General features: G+C 45.5%; 1 protein-coding gene across 7 annotated transcripts in view; it reads left to right on the top strand.

Moving 5' to 3' along the window:
• The window catches only part of PHKA2 (phosphorylase kinase regulatory subunit alpha 2), an 84334-nt gene that overhangs the window by 46571 nt on the left and 18198 nt on the right, over positions 1–19565 (top strand). For 6 of the 7 annotated variants that reach the window (XM_036839697.1, XM_036839699.1, XM_036839698.1 and 3 more), the window contains 9 exons: positions 3578–3673; positions 7367–7474; positions 9522–9600; positions 12263–12397; positions 13072–13181; positions 14350–14494; positions 14756–14834; positions 17855–18024; positions 18807–18980. In XM_036839697.1, the coding sequence (XP_036695592.1) occupies positions 3578–3673; positions 7367–7474; positions 9522–9600; positions 12263–12397; positions 13072–13181; positions 14350–14494; positions 14756–14834; positions 17855–18024; positions 18807–18980 (1096 nt within the window). The remainder of the gene's footprint in view (positions 1–3577; positions 3674–7366; positions 7475–9521; positions 9601–12262; positions 12398–13071; positions 13182–14349; positions 14495–14755; positions 14835–17854; positions 18025–18806; positions 18981–19565) is intronic. The other variant, XM_036839695.1, reaches the window with a different exon arrangement.

The following is a 19565-nucleotide window of genomic DNA, read 5'->3' as shown; positions in this document are numbered from 1 at the left end:
TTAGAACATAGGGTTATGCAAGAATTCAGGGCACTGTGTCAGTTATCTGTCACTGCTGAACAAACTTTCCTAAAACGTAGTGAATTAAAACAATAACTCTTTTGTTTGCTTATTATTCTCCAATTTGGGCAAGGCTCAGCTGGGACAGGTTTTCTCTGCTTTACCTAGTGTCACCTGGGATGGTTCAGTGGGGCTGGAGGATCTACATCCGAGATGGCCTCCCTCACATGGTTGGCAGCTTGTTGGCCCAGACCTTAGTTCTCCACGTAGCTAGCTTGAGCTTCTTACAGTATTGCAGTCTCTGGACAGTTAAGCTTTTTACATGGTGGTCATCTTCTCCCAGAATGCAAAAGCAGAAGCTGCCAAGCTTTCTTAAGGTTTAGGCCTGGAACTGGCAAAGTGTCAACGTCAGTTGCATTCTGTTGTTTAAGGGCTATTGTTGCCAAGCCAGGTTTGTTTTGCCAGAGTGCAACAAGCAAGCCAAAACGCTGAGATGCCGAGGTTTGCGGCAAAAAGAGGGTTTATTCGCAAGGCAGCCATGCAAGGAGAAAGTCTCAGGTCTACCTGAGCGAAGGCAAGGGGCTCGGTGTATTTATGGGATAAAGAATAAAGCAGCAGGGCGGTCTGAGGCTGGGGAAAGGTGATTGGAAAAAGGTGCAGTAATTGTCATTCTGCCCAAGTGTAACTAGGCTACAGGGCTCTGCATGTTCCAAAATGGAGGTGCTTAGCATGCTCTGAGGGTGGAGTTTTCAGCCCTCTGATGCCACAAGGTCAGCGGACACTTGGGCATGCCCAACTGGAGGGTCAGTGGTCCTAACCAGTCTTAACCAGATCAGTTGGAACCAGACACAGCTGACTCCAAGTTCCTAGACAACAACTTGGGCAAACATCTTATTATTCAGGCTAAGTGCTGCTTGGAGGACTTGCAAGTAATAAAAGGACTTTCATTAGTGAAGGCAGGTTACAGGTAAAATGGATTTGACTAATGATTACCCTTGGTTTCAGTCCCCCCTATCTTTTGATCATTCCTCCATCTTAAGGGAAGAAGGGCGATTACCACTCTGGATACTTCCTGCCGATAAGGGGCATAGACCCAACTAGGGCTTGTGGAATGAAACTGTTTAGCACTCATTTGAAAATATTCGTTTGTTCCCAGTTTCAAGTTAACATTTTGATCCCAATAAACAAATACCACCTATGTGCCAGCTGTCAAGGCATTCATAGGCCCAAGATTGGTAAACCATAGACAAAGATGTAGCCTGAGGGGGCACATAGAATGCCAGACATTGTTAAAACTTAGGCTTTTATTTTTAGGGATTTTATCTAGGATAAGCCAGGGATCAAGTGTCTTACCCTTTTCCATATTGGAGTGTCTTGATCATTATCAGTTTGGCTGAAACAATTAGATATTAAATATGGAAGGGACACAGGCTGGGAAAAGTTAAGTATGGTTTCTATAATATCCTGACCATGTAGAACCTTGACAAGGGTAGATGCCAGGGTCATTTTTTTTTTTAATCTGAGGACACAAGGAGAGGACCAAATTTCGGCTTAGGATAAAACAGGTGACAGGAAATTCTCTGTTGATTAGCCTAACCCAATGTGTTACATCTGAGGGCCTTTTATCCTAAGTCATTCAAGGGGAGGGCACTACATAAAGGCTGGAGGACTAGGAGGCGGGGTTCATCGGGGGCCACCAAACAGTCTTCCACGGACGTACAGGTTTTGTTGTTGCTGCTGTTCTTTTCAGACCAGCTGTGGTTTTGCCGTCTTTAAGGGTACTCTTAGCTAATGTCTTAATTAATGTATCAGCCTCCTAACTGGTCTCCCAGCCTCGCTTCCTGCTGTTTCTCCACACCATTGCCAGAGAGATCTTATTAAGAAAGAGATTATGCTACTGCTTTGCTTAAAAGCTTTGAATGGCTTCCTGACTGCTTTTGGGTTGAGGTACAAGCTCTTCACATGTTTTGTAGGATCCCGTAAGATCTGGCCCTCGTTTTCACCAGGGTACCCCCAATTTCTTGTTACTTATTTCCTTTCTTGAGTTCTGTAATCCAAGCACATGGAAACTTTTTCAGTCCTTTGAGCAGGCCATGCTGTCTCTCCCCTCCTCTCAAATGCCCAGGATATGCTTTCAACCCCCAACTTCCCCTCCCTACTTCACGTGATTTGTTTTAAGTGTCTCCTTTCAGAAAGCCTAAAAGCTGGGTCAGGTGCCCCTTTTATATGCCCCACGGTTCTTATAACAGCTTGGCACCTGTAACTGTATTTCCCACTTAGTTGTCAATGGACCCTGGTAGAGGTGGTCTCTATCCAGTTCACTGGTGTATGCCCCATGCCTAGTACATAGTAAGTACTCAGTGAATATTTGTTAATGCAGCATTCATTTGTTCAAGACAGATTTCTTTAGCATTTGCTGCCGTGCATACTTTGGTGAGCAGAACAGACCTGTCCTCATGAAGTTTATGGGACTGACAAACTCAAACACTTGGCTGTTTTTTTAATTGTTCAGATCACATGTTCTGGGGTAGGATATGCAATCTAAGATTCGTTTTAGTTTTTGAAAGCTGCCTCTATTGAGGAATGCAGAGGTGTTTCAGAAGCGGCAGTAAACTTCAAATATTAATGTTCCCCCTTTGTTGATTCTCACTCTTATGCTTTAGTGATTATCTCGGTTCTTACGTTTTCTGTCTTTTTATCCCAAGACTGAAAGATCTCAAAAAGACTGAGTTGGAATTTCAATTATGAACAAGCTTGACAATTATCAGAAACAACAACAGCAAAAAAAAGCTAAGGAGACAGAAAAGCCTGTTTAGTACCTTATTTTGTAGGCCTCACACAATTTACTTCTCTTAGCCCCCTGCGCTGCCTCTTCCACTTGCTGCCCAGTCACATTTTAAAGTGATGCACCCTGTCGTGCTTTGCTGTCCATAAATTTCAAACGAAAAGAAAATGAGATCTGGAAGGCATTTGACTGAGCTCTCCGAAGATGAAATGTGTCAGATAGCTGGGTGGCTGTTAAGGGTTTTTTTCTCTCCATTTCCCTTTTAATGTATAGGTTTTTATCACTGCCTTTTTAATTTAATAGAAATGTTTACATCAACAGCTTTTACTGAGTAGCACGTCCTAAAAATTGGGGTACATGGATCATAGAACCTACACTTTTCTTCACATCTTATTCGTTCAGCAAATATTTTGTGAGCAATAAATGTTTGAACAAGGGCTTCTTCAGTGGAAAACTACCAGCAGGTGGAAATGGGATGCACTGCTTAAGATCTGGCCTCCACTCCATAAAGCTTATAGTCTAGCTGGTGAGACAAAATTTAAATATGTGAGAAGTTAAGAGTGAAGTATTTAAATCACGAATTAAAGACAACACATAAAAGGCCAGTCGCATTTAGCTCCTCCTAACATTTGCTGTCAGCCAGAGTCCAGGTTCCTCCTGCAGTCCTTGAGCTGAAGGTATTTGTGCATTTCTTAGCCTTGTGTCCTACTTCTGATCTGTTTGTTGCCAAGAGAGCTGTTTTTCTGTGTTGCACTGCTGTTTCCTACCGTGGGGGATGGGGCTATTTTCCAGGTCCAAGAATACCGAGAGGCCCTGGAGGGAATATTAATCAGAGGCAAGAACGGGATCCACCTGGTGCCTGAGCTCTACGCCATCCCGCCTAACAAGGTAAGCAGGTGCTGCTTATCTAGTACAAAGTGAGATGGTGCTTGACCTTTTGGTATTTTTCATTCCCCCTTCAGACCTAATACTTTTTCTCCAGGAGAAGTGGTTTCTAAAGCCTTCAGCAGTGCTCCTGTTTATCACAGGAGTTACGGCTTTGGAGCCATGCTTGACCTGGCTGGTGCCCAAGGGAGGCGTTAGTTGAGGACCTTCAGAGGATACCTGTCCTTCTCTGAGCCCAAGGCCACACAGGCCCTAAAAAGCACAAAACACTGTTAGGCACCATGTTCTCACACATTTCCACGGAAGAAGAAACCAGACAGAATCTCCCTGGGAGAGGGGGAGAGATGTATAGGCATACCTCGCTTTACTGCAACTTCGCAGATAACTGCGTTTTTTTTTTTAAACAAATTGAAGTTTGTGGCAACCCTTAATTGAGTTCTTCCAATAGCATTTGCTCACTTCGTGTCTCTGTCACATTTTGGTAATTCTTACAACGTTTCAAACTTTTTCATTATTACTATATTTGTTATGGTGACATGTGATCAGTAATCTTTAATGTAACTACTGCTGAACTTGATGAAGGTTCAGATGATGGTTAGTATTTTTTAGCAATAAAATATGTTTAAGATACGTACATTTCTTTTAGACATAATGCTATTTCACACTTAATAGATTACAGTATAGTGTGAACATAACTTTTATATGCAATGGGAAACCAAAAAATTTGTGTGACTCCCTTTATATTCATTTTATTGCAGTGGTCTGGAACCGAGGTCTGCCTGTATAGGGTAGCTGAGAATCTCTTCCTTTGAGTCAAGCAGTTCCTGAGCTAGAGCTTGAGTAATCACTTAGAAGCCATTCTGTATCATGAAGAGGGAAACTGGCCAGTTCCAAGAAGATGCCCAAAGATAGTTTTGTTCTATCCACTTTCCTAACTTGGGTCATGATGGACCTATATATCTTAATGGGAAGATTTCCCCATACATATCTCATGTTTAGCAGAAAAGAATTCTCGATTCAAGGCTATTTCTCTTTTGAATGTTCCTGTTGCTTCAAAGCTTCATTATTGCATTTTGGGGAGGAAGAGATTTCAGAGAGCAGTGTCCTTCCCCCGGTTGACAGGGCCTGCACTAGAGCGTAACCCTGCTGTCACACAGCAGCTTGGGTCTACGGGTTTGTGGTTGAATCAGGCCACGAGCACATGGTCAGGGGACTGGCAAAGGCCTTTGAAATTATCTGCCTCAGTTCAGAGAGGCAGAGCTCAGACAGCACTGGGCTCTGCCTGGAACCAGACCCCAGGTTCAGGGCCTCCTCACAACGCCACGCTGCCTCCAAATGGGTGGTGCATTTCCAGGGAATGGAGAGTCCCTCACTGTACAGATCAGGCCATGGAGCCTGCAGGGGCTGTTTTCTTTCTAACTGTTAGAAACCTAGATTTCCTGCAGACGTATTGATTTTACTATGTGTGATGTGTATGTGTTGGGGGGGGGGGGCGCCTGACAGTGGGGGCTGGGTAGTTACTTCCTAGCAACTGCGTGTTCAGGTTGCCCCTTTTCTGGTATTGAGGCACTTGACAAAACAAAATTAGTAATGGGAGGTAATTTGGAACATGGAAGCATAGCAAGGGAAAATAAATAGCTTCAGGGGTATTTTACCTATTTTATGATAGAGAATAACCATCTATCCATGTTCTACTAAAAGGCACATTTCCTGACTGTAGTAACTGCTAGGTGTTATAAGCTCTCCTTTTCTTTCTGGTGAACAGTTCTGGCTACATGTTGGAAAAGGTTACTCTGCAACTTTTCTCTTCTGATCTCTACACTGACCTTTGTGCTTGTACTTGTCATTTCAGTATCCTCCTTTATCCAGTGTGTTTACACATCAGCTAGGCACCGATTTTGAACGTTCTTTTATTTTGAGCACAGTTTGTATCTGTGCTGGTTCCGGCTGACAGCTGGGAAGGTTCACCCATCACATCAGTAACATGTTGAGACCACTACAGACAGGGCTACCCCGACCCATATGGCACCTTTGTGCAAATTAGAAAAAGAGCCTCACCTTTGGAGTGGCCACAGCCCTGGGCCAAGGCGCCATCCAGCCTGAGTTTCAGCGTCACTCACTTCCTCAGCTGGACAGGCTTTTGCAAGGCGCCACCACCCACGGGGCCTCCATTGGACAGCTTGAGACTAACGCAAGCGTACCCAGCAGACTTGCTTGGAGCAGCTGCTCCGGGCTGGGCAGCAGGCTAGGTACTGGGGCACAGAGGGGTCACGACGCCGGCTCTGCCTCTGCGAACTTGCAGGCTAGGGGGGTCGGAGGAGCGAATCCATGGGATGGAGGGCAGACAGAGGACTGCCGGCGGCAAAGGCTTGGTGCATTAGAGGACCTGCAAGCAGGTTGGAAGGACTGAGGTGGAGAGGGGGAGACACATACCTCCACGGGGAGGCAGGAGCCAGCAATGGGTGGGAGGAGGGCAGAGCGAAGCTGTCTTTTGACCCAGATACCTTGTCTACCTTCTGTTCTTTGCATCGACTATTTCCCATTCCAGATCTATGTAATCTTTCTTAACACTGCTTACATTTCAAAAAGTTTTAATGTACAGTCTGATTGTAAAAGTAATTCTGCATACTGCAAAACATACAAGATTCTATAGAAAGAAAATATTTCTCCCGAATCTTACTTCCCAAATATAACCACAATGATGTTTTGGAGAATCTCCCTCCACGTATTATCCTATTTGATTATTTTATTACTGGTAACATTTAATTCTGTTCCGTTTATGAGCTTAAGTTTTTCTTAGTTTACTATAGAAAATTTTTAAAAATTTACTGCATATATTAACAACATCACTGATTAATTCACAAGCAGAGAATGACTCGCCTCATGATGTGATTTTCCCCTTTGGAGAAAGATGTGTTTCCTATTTCCTTCAATTGGCTTATGTTTTCTGGAGAAGGAAGTGGTCACTAACATTACCCCCAACCAACGAACGTTGTAATGACCCAAAACCCAAAGGTCAGCATGGAGTTTACAACAGAGAAATTTGCAGACTAACTTTTACAACACGTAGCCAGCACTGTCCATCAGAAAGAGAACTGTAGCTTATTTTGATGAGTCAAAACCCCCAATGGATTCAGCTTTTTGAGTCCCTGATGGAAAATTAGTGATCTAATAGTACAATTGTTTTTCCTCAATCAACAGCGCCACCTTCTGGTAATTTTCTTGCATCTGCACACTGAGTTTATGAACCCCTGAGGAGAGCAAGATAGAAACCTGACTCAGCATCCAGAACTACACTGCCGTGGCTATTGGCTGATGTTTTAGATCATTGTACCCATAATGCAGCCAAATATAAGTATGAGCTGTGACATTTCTTGTTGCCCAGAGCTGTGCTCAAAGACAGCAGGCCCGGCTTCCAGTGCCTATCTCTCTGCCTTTTGCCATCAGTGTGCTTGCGGGAAGAGCACTGGCTGGGACCAGGCCTGGGTTTGAGTTCCACCTCTGCTGCTTTTAGCCACGTGGCCCCCCGCGCAAGGGCCTCAACCTCCACGGCCTCCTTATCCCAGCTCTCGCATAGAATTGGTTTGGAGGATCAAATGAGTGGCATTTTGTAAATCCTCCGTGTGCTCCCCATGTAGTGACGTTGGCCATTTTCTCCTCTGACATTCTGACTTTGGGTTTTCCTCTCTTTGTCAGGTAGATGAAGAGTATAAGAATCCTCACACGGTGGACAGAGTTCCTCTGGGGAAGGTGCCCCATCTGTGGGGTCAGTCCTTGTACATCCTCAGCTCCCTGTTGGCAGAGGTAAGGGACTTGGGGGCTTCACAGACTGGAAACCATGTGATTGGAAGTTCAGGGGACCCTGGAAGAACACAGGGGCTCTCTGCTCAGTGTGGCTATGAATATCTTTGGCATCTTTTTTTTTTTTAAGATTACATTCTTTTAAAATTTTTTTTTTAAGATTTTTTTTTTTTGATGTGGACCATTTTTAAAGTCTTTATTGAATTTGTTACAATATTGCTTCTGTTTTATGTTTTGGTTTTTTGGCCGTGAGGCATGTGGGATCTTAGCTCCCCGACCAGGGATGGAACGCACACCCCCTGCACTGGAAGGTGACGTCCCAACCACTGGACCGCCAGGGACGTCCCCCGTCTTTGGCATCTTCATGGCTTTCAAGTCAGCTGGTTGGGGTTGACTCTGAGGCTTGAGACCTAGGCTTGTGTCCGTATTTATAGTAAACCGTTTGGGGCTTGGCTGCAAGCCAAGCACTCTCTGTCCCTCCCCCAGCGCCCCTTCCCACCAGCATTCCTGGTCTGTGGCTAGAACCTGGTTGAGTTGATGGTCGGTAGGAGGGCCGGAAGCTTCTCAGCCAGGATCAGCACATGTATGAAAGATGCAGGGTTTGGGGAACTGCTCCACACGGTCTTAGGTGCAGGAAGCAGGAGGACTCTGACGCTCCAGTGCTCTCTGCAGGAAGGGGCAGCGGGCTGGTTCTTCTGTAGTGGATTTTGTGTCGGCTGCTCCCTCCCTCAGCCAGTAACACCGCCACACAGAAGGTCTGCTGCCTCTGACTCATTCCTTCTTGTTGAGCATTTTCTTGCCCCCAGGTTTAAGTTTTTAAAATACAAATGCTTTTGTGCCAGCTAAAAATGAATCCCCTCCCCAGTCCTAAGTGTGAGTGATTTTTATCAGATGGCTCATCTTTCCTGGGAGGATCCTGCCCAGCTGAGTGCTTTGGACCCCTGGGGAGGGGTGTGGGGGGCGGGGGGGGGGGGGGGGGGGGGGGGGGGGGGGGGAGCAATGGGTTGGATGTCACTGGAGTTCCTGGTGGGTGAAAGAAGACCCAAGTGAAGGTATCACAGTGCAAGTGGCCCTTAGGTGCTGAGATGGAGTAGTTGCTTCATGGATATGATTGTCTCTGCAGTTTCATGGACATGTTCTTGGGGGTGGAGACTGTGTCTTATACTTTTGTCTTTAAGAGTAGGGAAGCACATATATCTCCTTTGGAAAGCCAACCCTGCCTCTGACTAGCTCTTTTACCTCGGGCAGGTCTCTTAATCTTCCTGGGCCTCGGTTTCCTCATCTTTATTATTATTTTTTTAATGTTGTACAGCTTTATTTAAATATAGATTTTTTTTTTTACGTTTCCTCATCTTTAAAGTAAAGAGCTTGGGCTTTATCATCTCTGCAATATGGTGCAGCTCTGATTTCTGTATCAGTGAGATGGGAAACAAACTTGCTTCTGTTTCCTCCTCTCAATGTAAAGGCCCTCATCTAGGCCCAGCATTAGGTCCAGCTTCTCCTCAGAACTCGCAGAACACCTTGATCCATTCTCTTAAGGTTCCCATCATTTATAGAAAATATGAGGAGATCCACATTCAAAGAGCACTCTGCAAGCAGGGAGGGGAGTTTTGTGTTTCAGGACAGTCAGCTCTGGGCCAAGTCCTTACCCTAAGGACATTGCCTCGGTTTCCCCACCTGTAAGATGGTGCGAATGGTAGTGCCTCCCTGTTAGGAGGCCTGTGTGACGATGCATGTACAGGGCTCAGCACAGTACCTGGCGCGGGGTAAGGGCTCAGGAAGCATGAGTTACCCTTGTTCTTTTCACTCACACAAGTTGGGCGTCTCTGACTAGCCCTGGAGAGCTGGGTGCCAAAAACGCAATACATTTATCAGCGCCATCTAAATGGTATACTGTAGTTCAGAGAAAATAAGCAATTGCCTTGAAAAATTATAAAGGAATAAAACACTGAAGATCTTGAGCCCCCAAATATTTTATTTTCAAACTTAGGTTTAAGGTGAAATTTCAGTTAATCAGTATTTCATAGTGTTAATGCTCCTCTTTTCCTAGGGATTCCTTGCCACTGGTGAAATTGATCCCTTAAATAGAAGATTTTCCACTTCCGTCAAACCTGATGTCGTAGTACAAGGTTTGTGAGCGTGTTTACTATTCATATTTAACTTTGTAAAACCAATGTTATTTTTAAAGCAAAGTGTTCCTATTTAATTTTTTAAAATCTGCATATGTATATATTTTAGCATATATTAGTTTTGTGAAATATGTTCTGTAACTCAGCTGCTCCCGATCACAAAGTTACTTTCTACAAAGCAATTGTTTTCTTGAATCTAAACCTTGATTGCAACTGGGGCACAAGTGATTCATTGAGCATCATTTTTCATAACTGCTATTCTTTAAAAAGTAGAACGTGACCTTGTTGAAAACTCAAAACCCAAATGAGGGTTCACTCGTTCCTCCCTTGGAGGTCTGACTTCTTTCCAGAGCTGCAGGCCCATGTTTTCACCTCCCTCCACCCATCTCCCCTCCTCTCCAGATGGCAACTCTTCCGCAGAAGTGCAAGGCCAGCCTGGGCTACTGCTGCGACACTGGCTCTGACTAGCCATGTGACTTCACCTCTGTGTGCCTCGGGCTCTCATGACCGGTGCTCTCTCACAGGGTGGTCTTGAGAGGAATTGAGATCCACAGGGAAAGCCCTCAGTGCAGGGCCAGGCCTAGAATGCTCCCTGCTGGCCGATTCCTCTCCCTACTTCCCCTCCTAGGAAGGACTCCCCAGGAGCTCACAAACCTCATAGAGTGACTTATATACCAGCTAGTATCATAGCGTGTCGTGCCTACGCCTTGTGTCCTCTACAGGACACTGTACATTTCTTAAGGACAAGGGCCTTATCATTTTTGTAGCTTCTATGTTGATTGATACACACGCACTCAATACATTAAAAACAATTATTGAGCAAATGAAGGGCAACCCTCTCTGTGGCCACGGACGCATTTGGCTGCGCCTGTCCGTGATACAGCAGAGGTCGCGCAGGTCATCACCCAGTCGATACTGTGCCCCAGGCCCACCGAGAGACGCACCCAACCATCACAACATTCCGATCAGGTAGAAAGTGTGACGATCATGATTATCATCCCCCTCTTACACATGAGGCTGAGGGGTTAACTTACTCAGGGACCCGCGGCTGACAGCTGGAGGTGCAAACCCAGCTCTGACATCCAGGTGGCCTGATGCCGCCTGACCCCGCAGTCTCTGCCCGTCACCAGAGCACGTGCTGCTAAGTGATCCCTTAAGTCCACAAGGCCACTCTTCCAATTGCAGGCTGGGGTGCATTGATGGATCCTGAGCACCATTTTTTTTTTTTTAATGCAATAGAAGAAAACAGAGTAGAAGATATCAGAGGCTGTGGTCTGGAGGAAGGAGAAGTGCAGTTTCAGAAACTCCTCTGCGTGCAGCTCTCTCAGATCACCAGGCTTACAGGTCTTGGTCAAGCCACTCCTCTGAAAGAGTCACTTGTACAGAGTGACCGCCTTGTGGCTCTGATACGTGGAGATCTCTGCACGGTGTTGTAAGCTTCTGAAGAGACGGATGTTAGGGGAAGCTGCTCGCCCAGTCCTGCATGGCTGACGTCCCTGCTCAGCTACAGCTGGCCAGCCGGGCAGCAAACCTTCCCCTCAGGGCCTTGCTGTGAAGCTCAGATGAGATCATGGATATTAAAATACTTTGAAAAAGCATCATGTGCTATGTAAATATAAGGAGGTGACATTCAGGTCTCAGTGGCGTTTATATGTATCATACGTTCAGGTGCCACCAGCCTGAGGGTACAGTGGTTGGGCTCAGGGAGCTACCTTAACAGTAACCAAGTCTTTCCTCTGGCCTGAGCACCGCCCTGAGCCCCTCCAGTTCCTGGCAGGCTCAGCTGCAGGTAGACACAGCACTGGCCACTCTCTCTGTGGCCAGAACTCCCTTTCTCCAGTTCCCTCCCCAGGACTCCTTCCTTTTGCCAAAGCACTGTCCCTTCTCTTAAAAGCCAGCAGTACTGGTACAGCAGGTATGGGGGGTCTGAGCCCGCCTCCGGCCCCCACATCCCAGGCATCCCAGAGCCCTGCCTGCTAGAGAGCCAGATGCCCAGCCTCACTCACTGGAGTTGGGGCCCAGGCCGGCCCACTGGGTGCATGGCCCAGCTCTGGGGTGGCTCTTCCCTACTAGCGGGGGGCCCTGTGCTGTGTTTCCCAGTGGGCCAGGCTGCCCCACTACCACCAGCCCACTGGTAGGCCCACTTTTCCTTCTCTCCAGAGCATAAAACCTCCTCCCCCCTCCCCCTCCCTCCCCCTCAGTCAGAGCATCCCCTGCTGCACACGCCACTCTTTTATATTGCTCTTCTGTCTTTGAGAGCAGAGGCACAGACTTCTGGTATCCCCTTTGCAAAGCTGTTTCCACTCCTGACCCCATGTGAAAAGAACACAAGACAGGTTTCGAATAAATGCAGACCCACAGGGAGGCAAGACATCATTTGAGATGGGTAATTCAGCTTGGGACCTGTTGAAGACCATTTCTAGAAGTCCCAGACTGTCTTGCACATTGAGGGCACTTGATAAATATGCACTGTGGGTGTTGAGGGGAGGCAAGGCCAGAGAGAACCCGGAAGAGCGACAGGACAAGCGCTCTCCCTTTCAAAACCACCCAGCACGTGGAGAGCATGCTGTCACCGGCCAGAGAGGAGAGTAGACAACAGCACTCATCCGTGTGAGGGGACGAGGGCCACCGTCTAATGCAGATGCTATGTTCTTGTTCACAGTGACTGTTCTGGCAGAGAACAACCACATTAAGGAGCTGCTGAGGAAACATGGGGTGAGCATCCAGAGTATTGCCGACATTCATCCAATCCGAGTCCAGCCAGGCCGGATTCTTAGTCACATATATGCCAAGCTTGGTAGGTTTGGGGAAATAGCAGGGCATTTTTGGCGAGGGGGCATCTCGGTTCTAGGTTTTGGGTCTGGGGGAGACTGTGATATGTGTAAATTCAAAGGAATTGGGCAAAGCACTAAAGTAGGTGGTTTGACAGCTTCCACGTGAAGAGGAATGGCCACCAAGCACATTCCTCTCATGCCTGTTCAGGAGATGTCACCACAGGTGGCCGTGTGATTCATCAGATCTGTTGTAAAATAAGGAGCCACCTTTGAAAATTCACAATTGGAACAGTCATTTGTGTCTTCGTAATGTTTCTAAATTTTATCTGTGGTCTAAGAAAATGCTTATTTACCCATTAAAATGGGAGATGGGTTCTCTTTACTTTTTCTAAAATCTGACTTTGTTTAGGATCATGGTTCAATACTAAATAAATAAAAAGTGAACATTAATAAAGTCCTTTTAATAATTTTATTCCATATAGATGTTGCACCGGGTGCTGTTCTTCTGTATGCATGAAAAGAAGGGGGATGGGGTTTGTTTTTAATTCATCCTTGTCCCAAAGAAGGATAACAGTATTAGAAAAACCAAACCCCAAAGTGAGTTGTTTAACATATAAATAAGTCTTAGCCAGAATCACTTGGATTAGATGTCACTGTATTTGCTCTAGCTCGAATTTCTCTTTTATTTTCTAAATAGGACGGAATAAGAATATGAAATTGAGTGGGCGACCATATCGGCACATTGGTGTCCTTGGAACATCTAAACTATATGTGATTAGGAACCAAATCTTTACTTTCACACCCCAGGTGAGGAGAGCAGGCCAGTAACAAACCAACAAGCATCTGTTTATTAAGCTGTCTTTTCTGTCTGGGGAGGTACTTTGAATGTGGCAGAATGTGCATGCATGTGTTCAAACAGAGACATAAGATGACACCCAGTACCTAATACAATTCTTTACTCGTGGTAGGTGCTCAATAAATGCGGCTTGAATCGAATCGAGCGTCCCATCAATTCCAGTATGAAATTCATACCACTTTACAAATCCGCTAGTGACATGCCACTTGACTCGCAGCCCTTGTGCCCTAATTGCAATAGTCCTTAACCCTTGCTTAGGCTGTCAGCAGGTCCTCTATCAGCAGAATCCCACATGGGAAGTCTGATTTTTCAGGTCCCAACCCCCTTGACGGGATCCTGAATATACTGATTATGGAACTTTTCTTCAGAGTTTTTGTTTCCAAAGGAAACTAGTCCTGTGGAATGCAAACGAAGCGTTTTTCATCCATTTGGGCAGCTAGAAAGGCCAACTGAGGGATCACTTTGTCAACATGGGGCATAGCCCCCCAACTACCTGGGGACATAGTTGGGCCCTAGGGTCATGGGTCAGTAGCCTCAAGTTGCTCTTTTTCACCCAGCCTGTGCTGCTTGCTTAAATCTTGTGAGTTATTTCCCTTCGTAACAGATTTTAGACCAGAGCTGAGTGTGCACTGGTCCAGAGGCCAGGACAGCAATGATTTTCATCAACATCAGGCAACAGTGCCTCTAGTTCACATTAACCAGGCCATGAATCAGGTAAACACAGTCTCCACGTCTCACCTGCTCTCAGTGGCCCCACCAGGAAAACATCGCCGAGCCCAGCAGCCCTGGACACTGTAGGAATTAAGGAGTTATTGATTTACTTTCAGGGACAGCGGTGTTGGGCCAGGTCCTTAAATCCCCATCCAAGGAGCTGTAAATAGATCTAGTTGTGCAACTTTCCCTTCTGTGCTAGCACTAACGTAGCCCTGGCTCCTGGGCAGGCGACAGATCGATTTGTCTGATCGCGAGGAGAGCCCCATTATGGGGGTGGATTACAGCCAGGGTTGAGCCTCTTCTCTGGAAACAAAATGCAAGGATTAGTGCTGCCGTGAATGACAGCGGGGGTTATGTGGAGGGAAATGAAGGACAGCCTTGAACCTGGCCTGTTCTGACTTGCAGTTCACTGACCAGCATCACTTCTACCTGGCCCTGGACAATGAGATGATGGTGGAGATGCTGAGGATCGAGCTAGCCCACCTGTGCACCTGCTGGCGGATGACGGGCAGACCCACGCTCACCTTCCCCGTCACCCACACCATGCTCAGTAACGCCGTGAACTTGATCTGCTTGACTCCTGGCCCACTGGTGGTTTGGGCCCTTTTCAAAATGTTTAAAATGAGTCCCATGGACAGAGCTAAGTACTGAAGGGGGTTCTTAGCAGTTAGGTTTCTTAGGTCAGGAATCTTCTGTGCCATACATATTTTAATTAGATTTTGTTGATGAACACATTTCAGTGCATACCCAAACAAAGTATTCCCAGATTAATTAAACTAACTGATTTTTTTTTTTTTTTTTTTTTTTTTAGCAAACGATGGCTCAGATATTCATTCTGCTGTTCTTTCTACAATTCGAAAACTAGAGGATGGATATTTTGGAGGAGCTAGGTAATTTGTGATTTTTTAAAAAGCAAAAGTAACATTGACCTTTCTTAAAGTCTTTTGCTGCCCTTCTCCCATTTTTCATATCACTTGCCGAACATAGAAGCGTGGAGCTTTAGAGTAAAAAGGGAGTTAAAACATCTAATCCAGTCACCCATGTGAAACTGGAATCATCTCTAAGCATCAGTTGGTGGGTGTTTGTGAAGCTTTTATGGGCGCCAGGAGGCCTGGGGCATAGAGAGGTGAACATATCAAGTCTCTCCGAAGTGGCACTCTGGGAATGCATGTATGGAATGCTGTGTCTGTTTCTACTAAAAGGCGTGCTAGAAAACACCCAGTGCCTAGCATCTGGCAGGTGCTCAATAATCAAATCACTCCTTGAATTGACTTGAGTGTGCTAACACCTTAAAAATAATTCACAGAACTTTACAAATTCCTTCGTGGCCCTCAGAGCAGAGCACCTGAATGGGCCTCCCTAGACCACTGTCCCCTCATCCTCCGTGGAACGACGCCCATTCCGGTTTGCAGGCCCACAGTCCAGCCGGTGCTCCCAGCTATCGCAGTGAAGCACCTTGAGGGATAGGGGGCTCACCTCCCATGGAAACCCCTTTCGTTTTTGTACCCCATGACTGTCACAAGGCAGAGGATTTTTCAGTAGCATCTATGCCCTGATCTCTGTGAATCTCCTGGAATATGCCAGAAGGGCCCCAGGATAACCTCACCATGCAGCCGGCCCGAGTAATGTGTGGCCTTTCCGGAGCTTGGGGAGGCTGCCATTTGGTCCCTGATGGAGTGCCAGTTGCTACAAGTGTTTGGGAGTTGAAGTCAGCCCTTCTCACATCCTCCCACACCAGGGACCCTGCTGCCACAGTAATTTTTTAAAATTATACACGTAAAAATTGCCATCTTAACCATTTTAAAGTGTACAGTTCAGTTGCGTTAAGTATATTCACATAGTTTGCAACCAATCTCTAGAACTCTTTTCATCTTGTAAAACTGAACCCCCCCCCCCCACCGCCACTGCCCCTGGCAACTACGGTCTACTTTCTGTCTCTAGGTGTCTCATCTAAGTGGACTTATCCAGTATTTGTTTTTTTTTTGTGACTGGCTTATTTCACTTAGGCTGATGTCCTCAGGGTTGAGTCACTGGATTTCTAAGCACTGGGTTTGGCACCTCTGCTCACCAAGCTCGCTGCAGGTTTTGCTGTAGACTCGAAGTGGCCCTCGCTCCAAGCTTCTCCTGGCCTCTCTCATGAGTGTCAGCGAGGCCATCCCCAGCATTCTGCTATCTAGCTCCCAGGGCTGGTGCCATAACTGCAGTTGGCATCTGCTTTCGTACATTTCATATCCAGCTTGGATAGGTTACCACCTGGCATATGGCGTCATAACTGAGAGACAATACCATACGCCAATAATTAACTGTTTTCCAAAATGAATTCTTTAACTGAAATCTAATCATTGTCAAAAGGATACCGTGTGCAGTTAATTGAGCCCTTGCAGTGTGTCCTTTGTGGCTTTGCACCTGTTGTCTCATGTTGTCTTCACTTTGTCGTGCAGGCTGTATTCCTATTTTATGGGCAAGGATCTGTAGGCTCAGAGAGCCAGGGGCACAAGATGAGTAGGTGCAGAAGCTCTGTGTGAGTCCAGAAACGGGGCTCCAACCACCATACCGAGCTGGATGGGGGCTTACAGGAATCAGGAGGGCCTCCCGGTTACAGAGTATGGCAAACAATTCAGAGAACCATGGAAAGAAACAGGAATGCCTAGGCTCCATCAGCTACCTTTCCTACTTAGTTCTTCCTAATTAAAGTTGAATGTCATTTTGGCTCTTTTTTAGGTCTGAGGGTATTTAAAAAACTGAACTCACTCTACATGCCAGACTCTACCCTCTGGACCCACCTGGGGTCGCTTGCTATCAGAGGGTTTAAAATTACTGCCTTTCCGCCTTTGACCTGATTCCTTTCAACTTCATCAGAGAGGAACTGGTCCCTTGGCTCCACCTCATCTCCTACTGTTTCCAACCTCAGGGCAAAACAATCCTTAGAACTGACCCCAGGGCTCTAGGGGGAAAAAGTTTTTACTTGATTAAGGGAAGGCTTTTCTTTCCCTCAGGCAATGTTTCTTGACATAGTGTACTTGCCCGTGGAAGCTCACGCACCTGTGAATTCATTTGAGCTGCATGCTTCTGTTTACTCTCCTCAAACTAAGCCATTTAAACAAGTCGTAATCTGATGCTGGTAGCTCTGAGGCATCCTACACTTTTCTGCCTCCAGATCCAACACTTTAAGAAGCACATAGTGCCGGCTTTCTTTCTGTACAGTGGACATCCCACTTGCCCCCCGAACCTGGGGGTGAACCAGGTTCAGGGAGCAAGAACTCGGAGGCTGCTACCTTTGTAGCAGAACCGCATACTGCCAAACCCAGCTCCCAGTTTTCGGTGGAACTTTTCCCAGCCTGATAATAGGGCCACTCTGGGCCACTGTCTCTATCCGGGGATGGCCCGGCTATCACATTCTTTCTAGAGAGAACTTTGGCTCTGAGACGTGCCTCTCCCAACATTCCCACCCCCCCCTCCTCCCCGGGCCTTGTGTGGCTGAGTGATAGGGACTCATAAAAGGCAGCACGAGGGCATCCAAAGAATCGTTGCTTGTGGTTTTGTCCTGGTCCAGTTGTTTTAGGGCGAAAAATACCCAAGGGTTGGTTCTGGTTAAAAGTGCTTCGCTCAATATGTTTTGTAAAACTTTGGTTGGTTCAATAAAATAGATTTCTATTTGTGTTGGGTTTGGGAATAAGAAATCAGCATGATGCATTTTGGCTTTTAATATGCTGTGTGCTTCCACTTCATACTTGCTATTGAATTTTCATTTTAATTTCTTGGCGGACTACTTGTATGGGGCAATCTGCAGAGTGACGTGTTTACTGATTCTGGCAGAAGCGCCACCTGGTTATTGAAAAGTCTCTCGATGATTCATAGTGGAAGTTTGTCCACATCCACCTATATCTCTAACATAGTGTTTCCTTCGCAGAGTAAAATTAGGGAGTCTTTCGGAATTTCTCACCACCTCCTTCTACACGTATCTGACCTTCCTGGATCCAGACTGTGATGAGAAGTTGTTTGACGATGCCAGTGAAGGGAGCTTCAGTCTTGATAGTGATTCAGATTTGGGAGGATATTTGGAAGACACCTATAATCAAGGTACGGCTTGGAATGCCTTTGCAGGTGGTCCCTGAATTTTATTTCAACCTTGGCATTGTGATAAAATTGCCCTAAAACTCAAGCACAGAAAATGATTTGTAATTAACATGACAAAAAAGAGTCTTTGGAAACTTTCACGTATTAAAATGAATAAAATGCCACTTTAATAAACCTAAACTGTAAAAGGGGGGCTTTTTTAAACCTAGAGGGACAAAGAGTTTCAGGAATGCGGACTTTTCACAAAATATAAAGGAAGAAACACACTGCTTGAATTTTCAAAGAAACGGTAGAATGATCTTGGTTTGATTGGATATAAGTGATGAAATCCTTTGTATATAACACTTCTCAAACTGAGGAAGGTTTTGGGTTGAAGTGACCTGTTTTTCACTTTTAGATAGTACTTGGGATTGCGGCTGGGGATTCCATAATGCTTAGCTCACTCATGACAAATTAAAACCAAAAGATCAGATGTTGGCTGCTGGCCCTCCGATTGTCTACATATTCAGCTCATCTTGGGATGATGTGATGTAAACACTATTTGGACCTGTATTTTCTTTTTCTAGGATGAAGTTTCTCCAAATAATAACTTTATGAATACATGCATTATCTATGTAAATCTCTTTACTTTCCAGGGGTAGAGTGGAGGTCAAATATCTATATCAAAATGTTGTCTTTCACTAAATCTACTCAGCACTTCATGCTACACGTAATCACTGTTATGCATTTAGGTTATTTCTGCAGCTTGTTTTCATTGGCTCTTTTTCTTACCTGTGTAATTATAGAAAGCCAGGATGAACTTGACCAGTATATCAACCACCTCCTGCAAAGCACATCCTCGAAGTGCTATCTGCCACCTCTTTGTAAGAAGACAGAGGACAGCCATGTTTTCAGTGCCATCTACTCCACTCGGGATATACTTTCCGTGATGGCAAAAGCAAAGGGTTTGGAAATTCCATGTACATTATTAACTCTTTTCTGCCTGTTAAAATAACTTCTTTTATCAAAGTAATGCATGAGCATAATGTAAAAGTCAAAGAATCCTAAACGACAACAAAATGCAGCTGTTTCCTGCCTCACCTCTCCCCTCCTCACTGCCCCCAGTCCTTCTACTTAGAGGCAACCACTTTCAACTCTTAGTTGTTTCTTCTGGTATTTACATATTTCTAAATAATGTGTCTGTAGTGCTGTCTTTGATGCATCGATTTTATTCAGTATCTGTTGACTTTTTCTTATGCAGGTGAGGAATTCAGCTGTGTTAAATCACCACTCCTCTGCTTCACTTCCCCTAACCTGTCCATGCAGTTGTATTAAGGTTTAGTTAAATCAGTATTCACTATTTCTATCATTGTATGTATGCAAATATTATTCCCAACTCAGTATAATAATATACTACATTATCATTTTTCCTTTTTTCTAAAGTTAATAGTTGCCCTATCTTTTAGTTTGCTTCGCTTCCTTTCTACACCTTCCAGTGGCCTCGCAATACAAATTTCCACAAGGTGAATCATATGTCTGAATCTCACGGTTCCACTGCTTTTCTT

The sequence above is a fragment of the Balaenoptera musculus genome, chromosome X (genome assembly GCF_009873245.2).
Source record: "Balaenoptera musculus isolate JJ_BM4_2016_0621 chromosome X, mBalMus1.pri.v3, whole genome shotgun sequence".
Lineage (NCBI taxonomy): Eukaryota > Metazoa > Chordata > Mammalia > Artiodactyla > Balaenopteridae > Balaenoptera > Balaenoptera musculus.
Note: the sequence above shows the minus strand (reverse complement) of the source record. Positions and strands in the feature narration are given on the sequence as shown.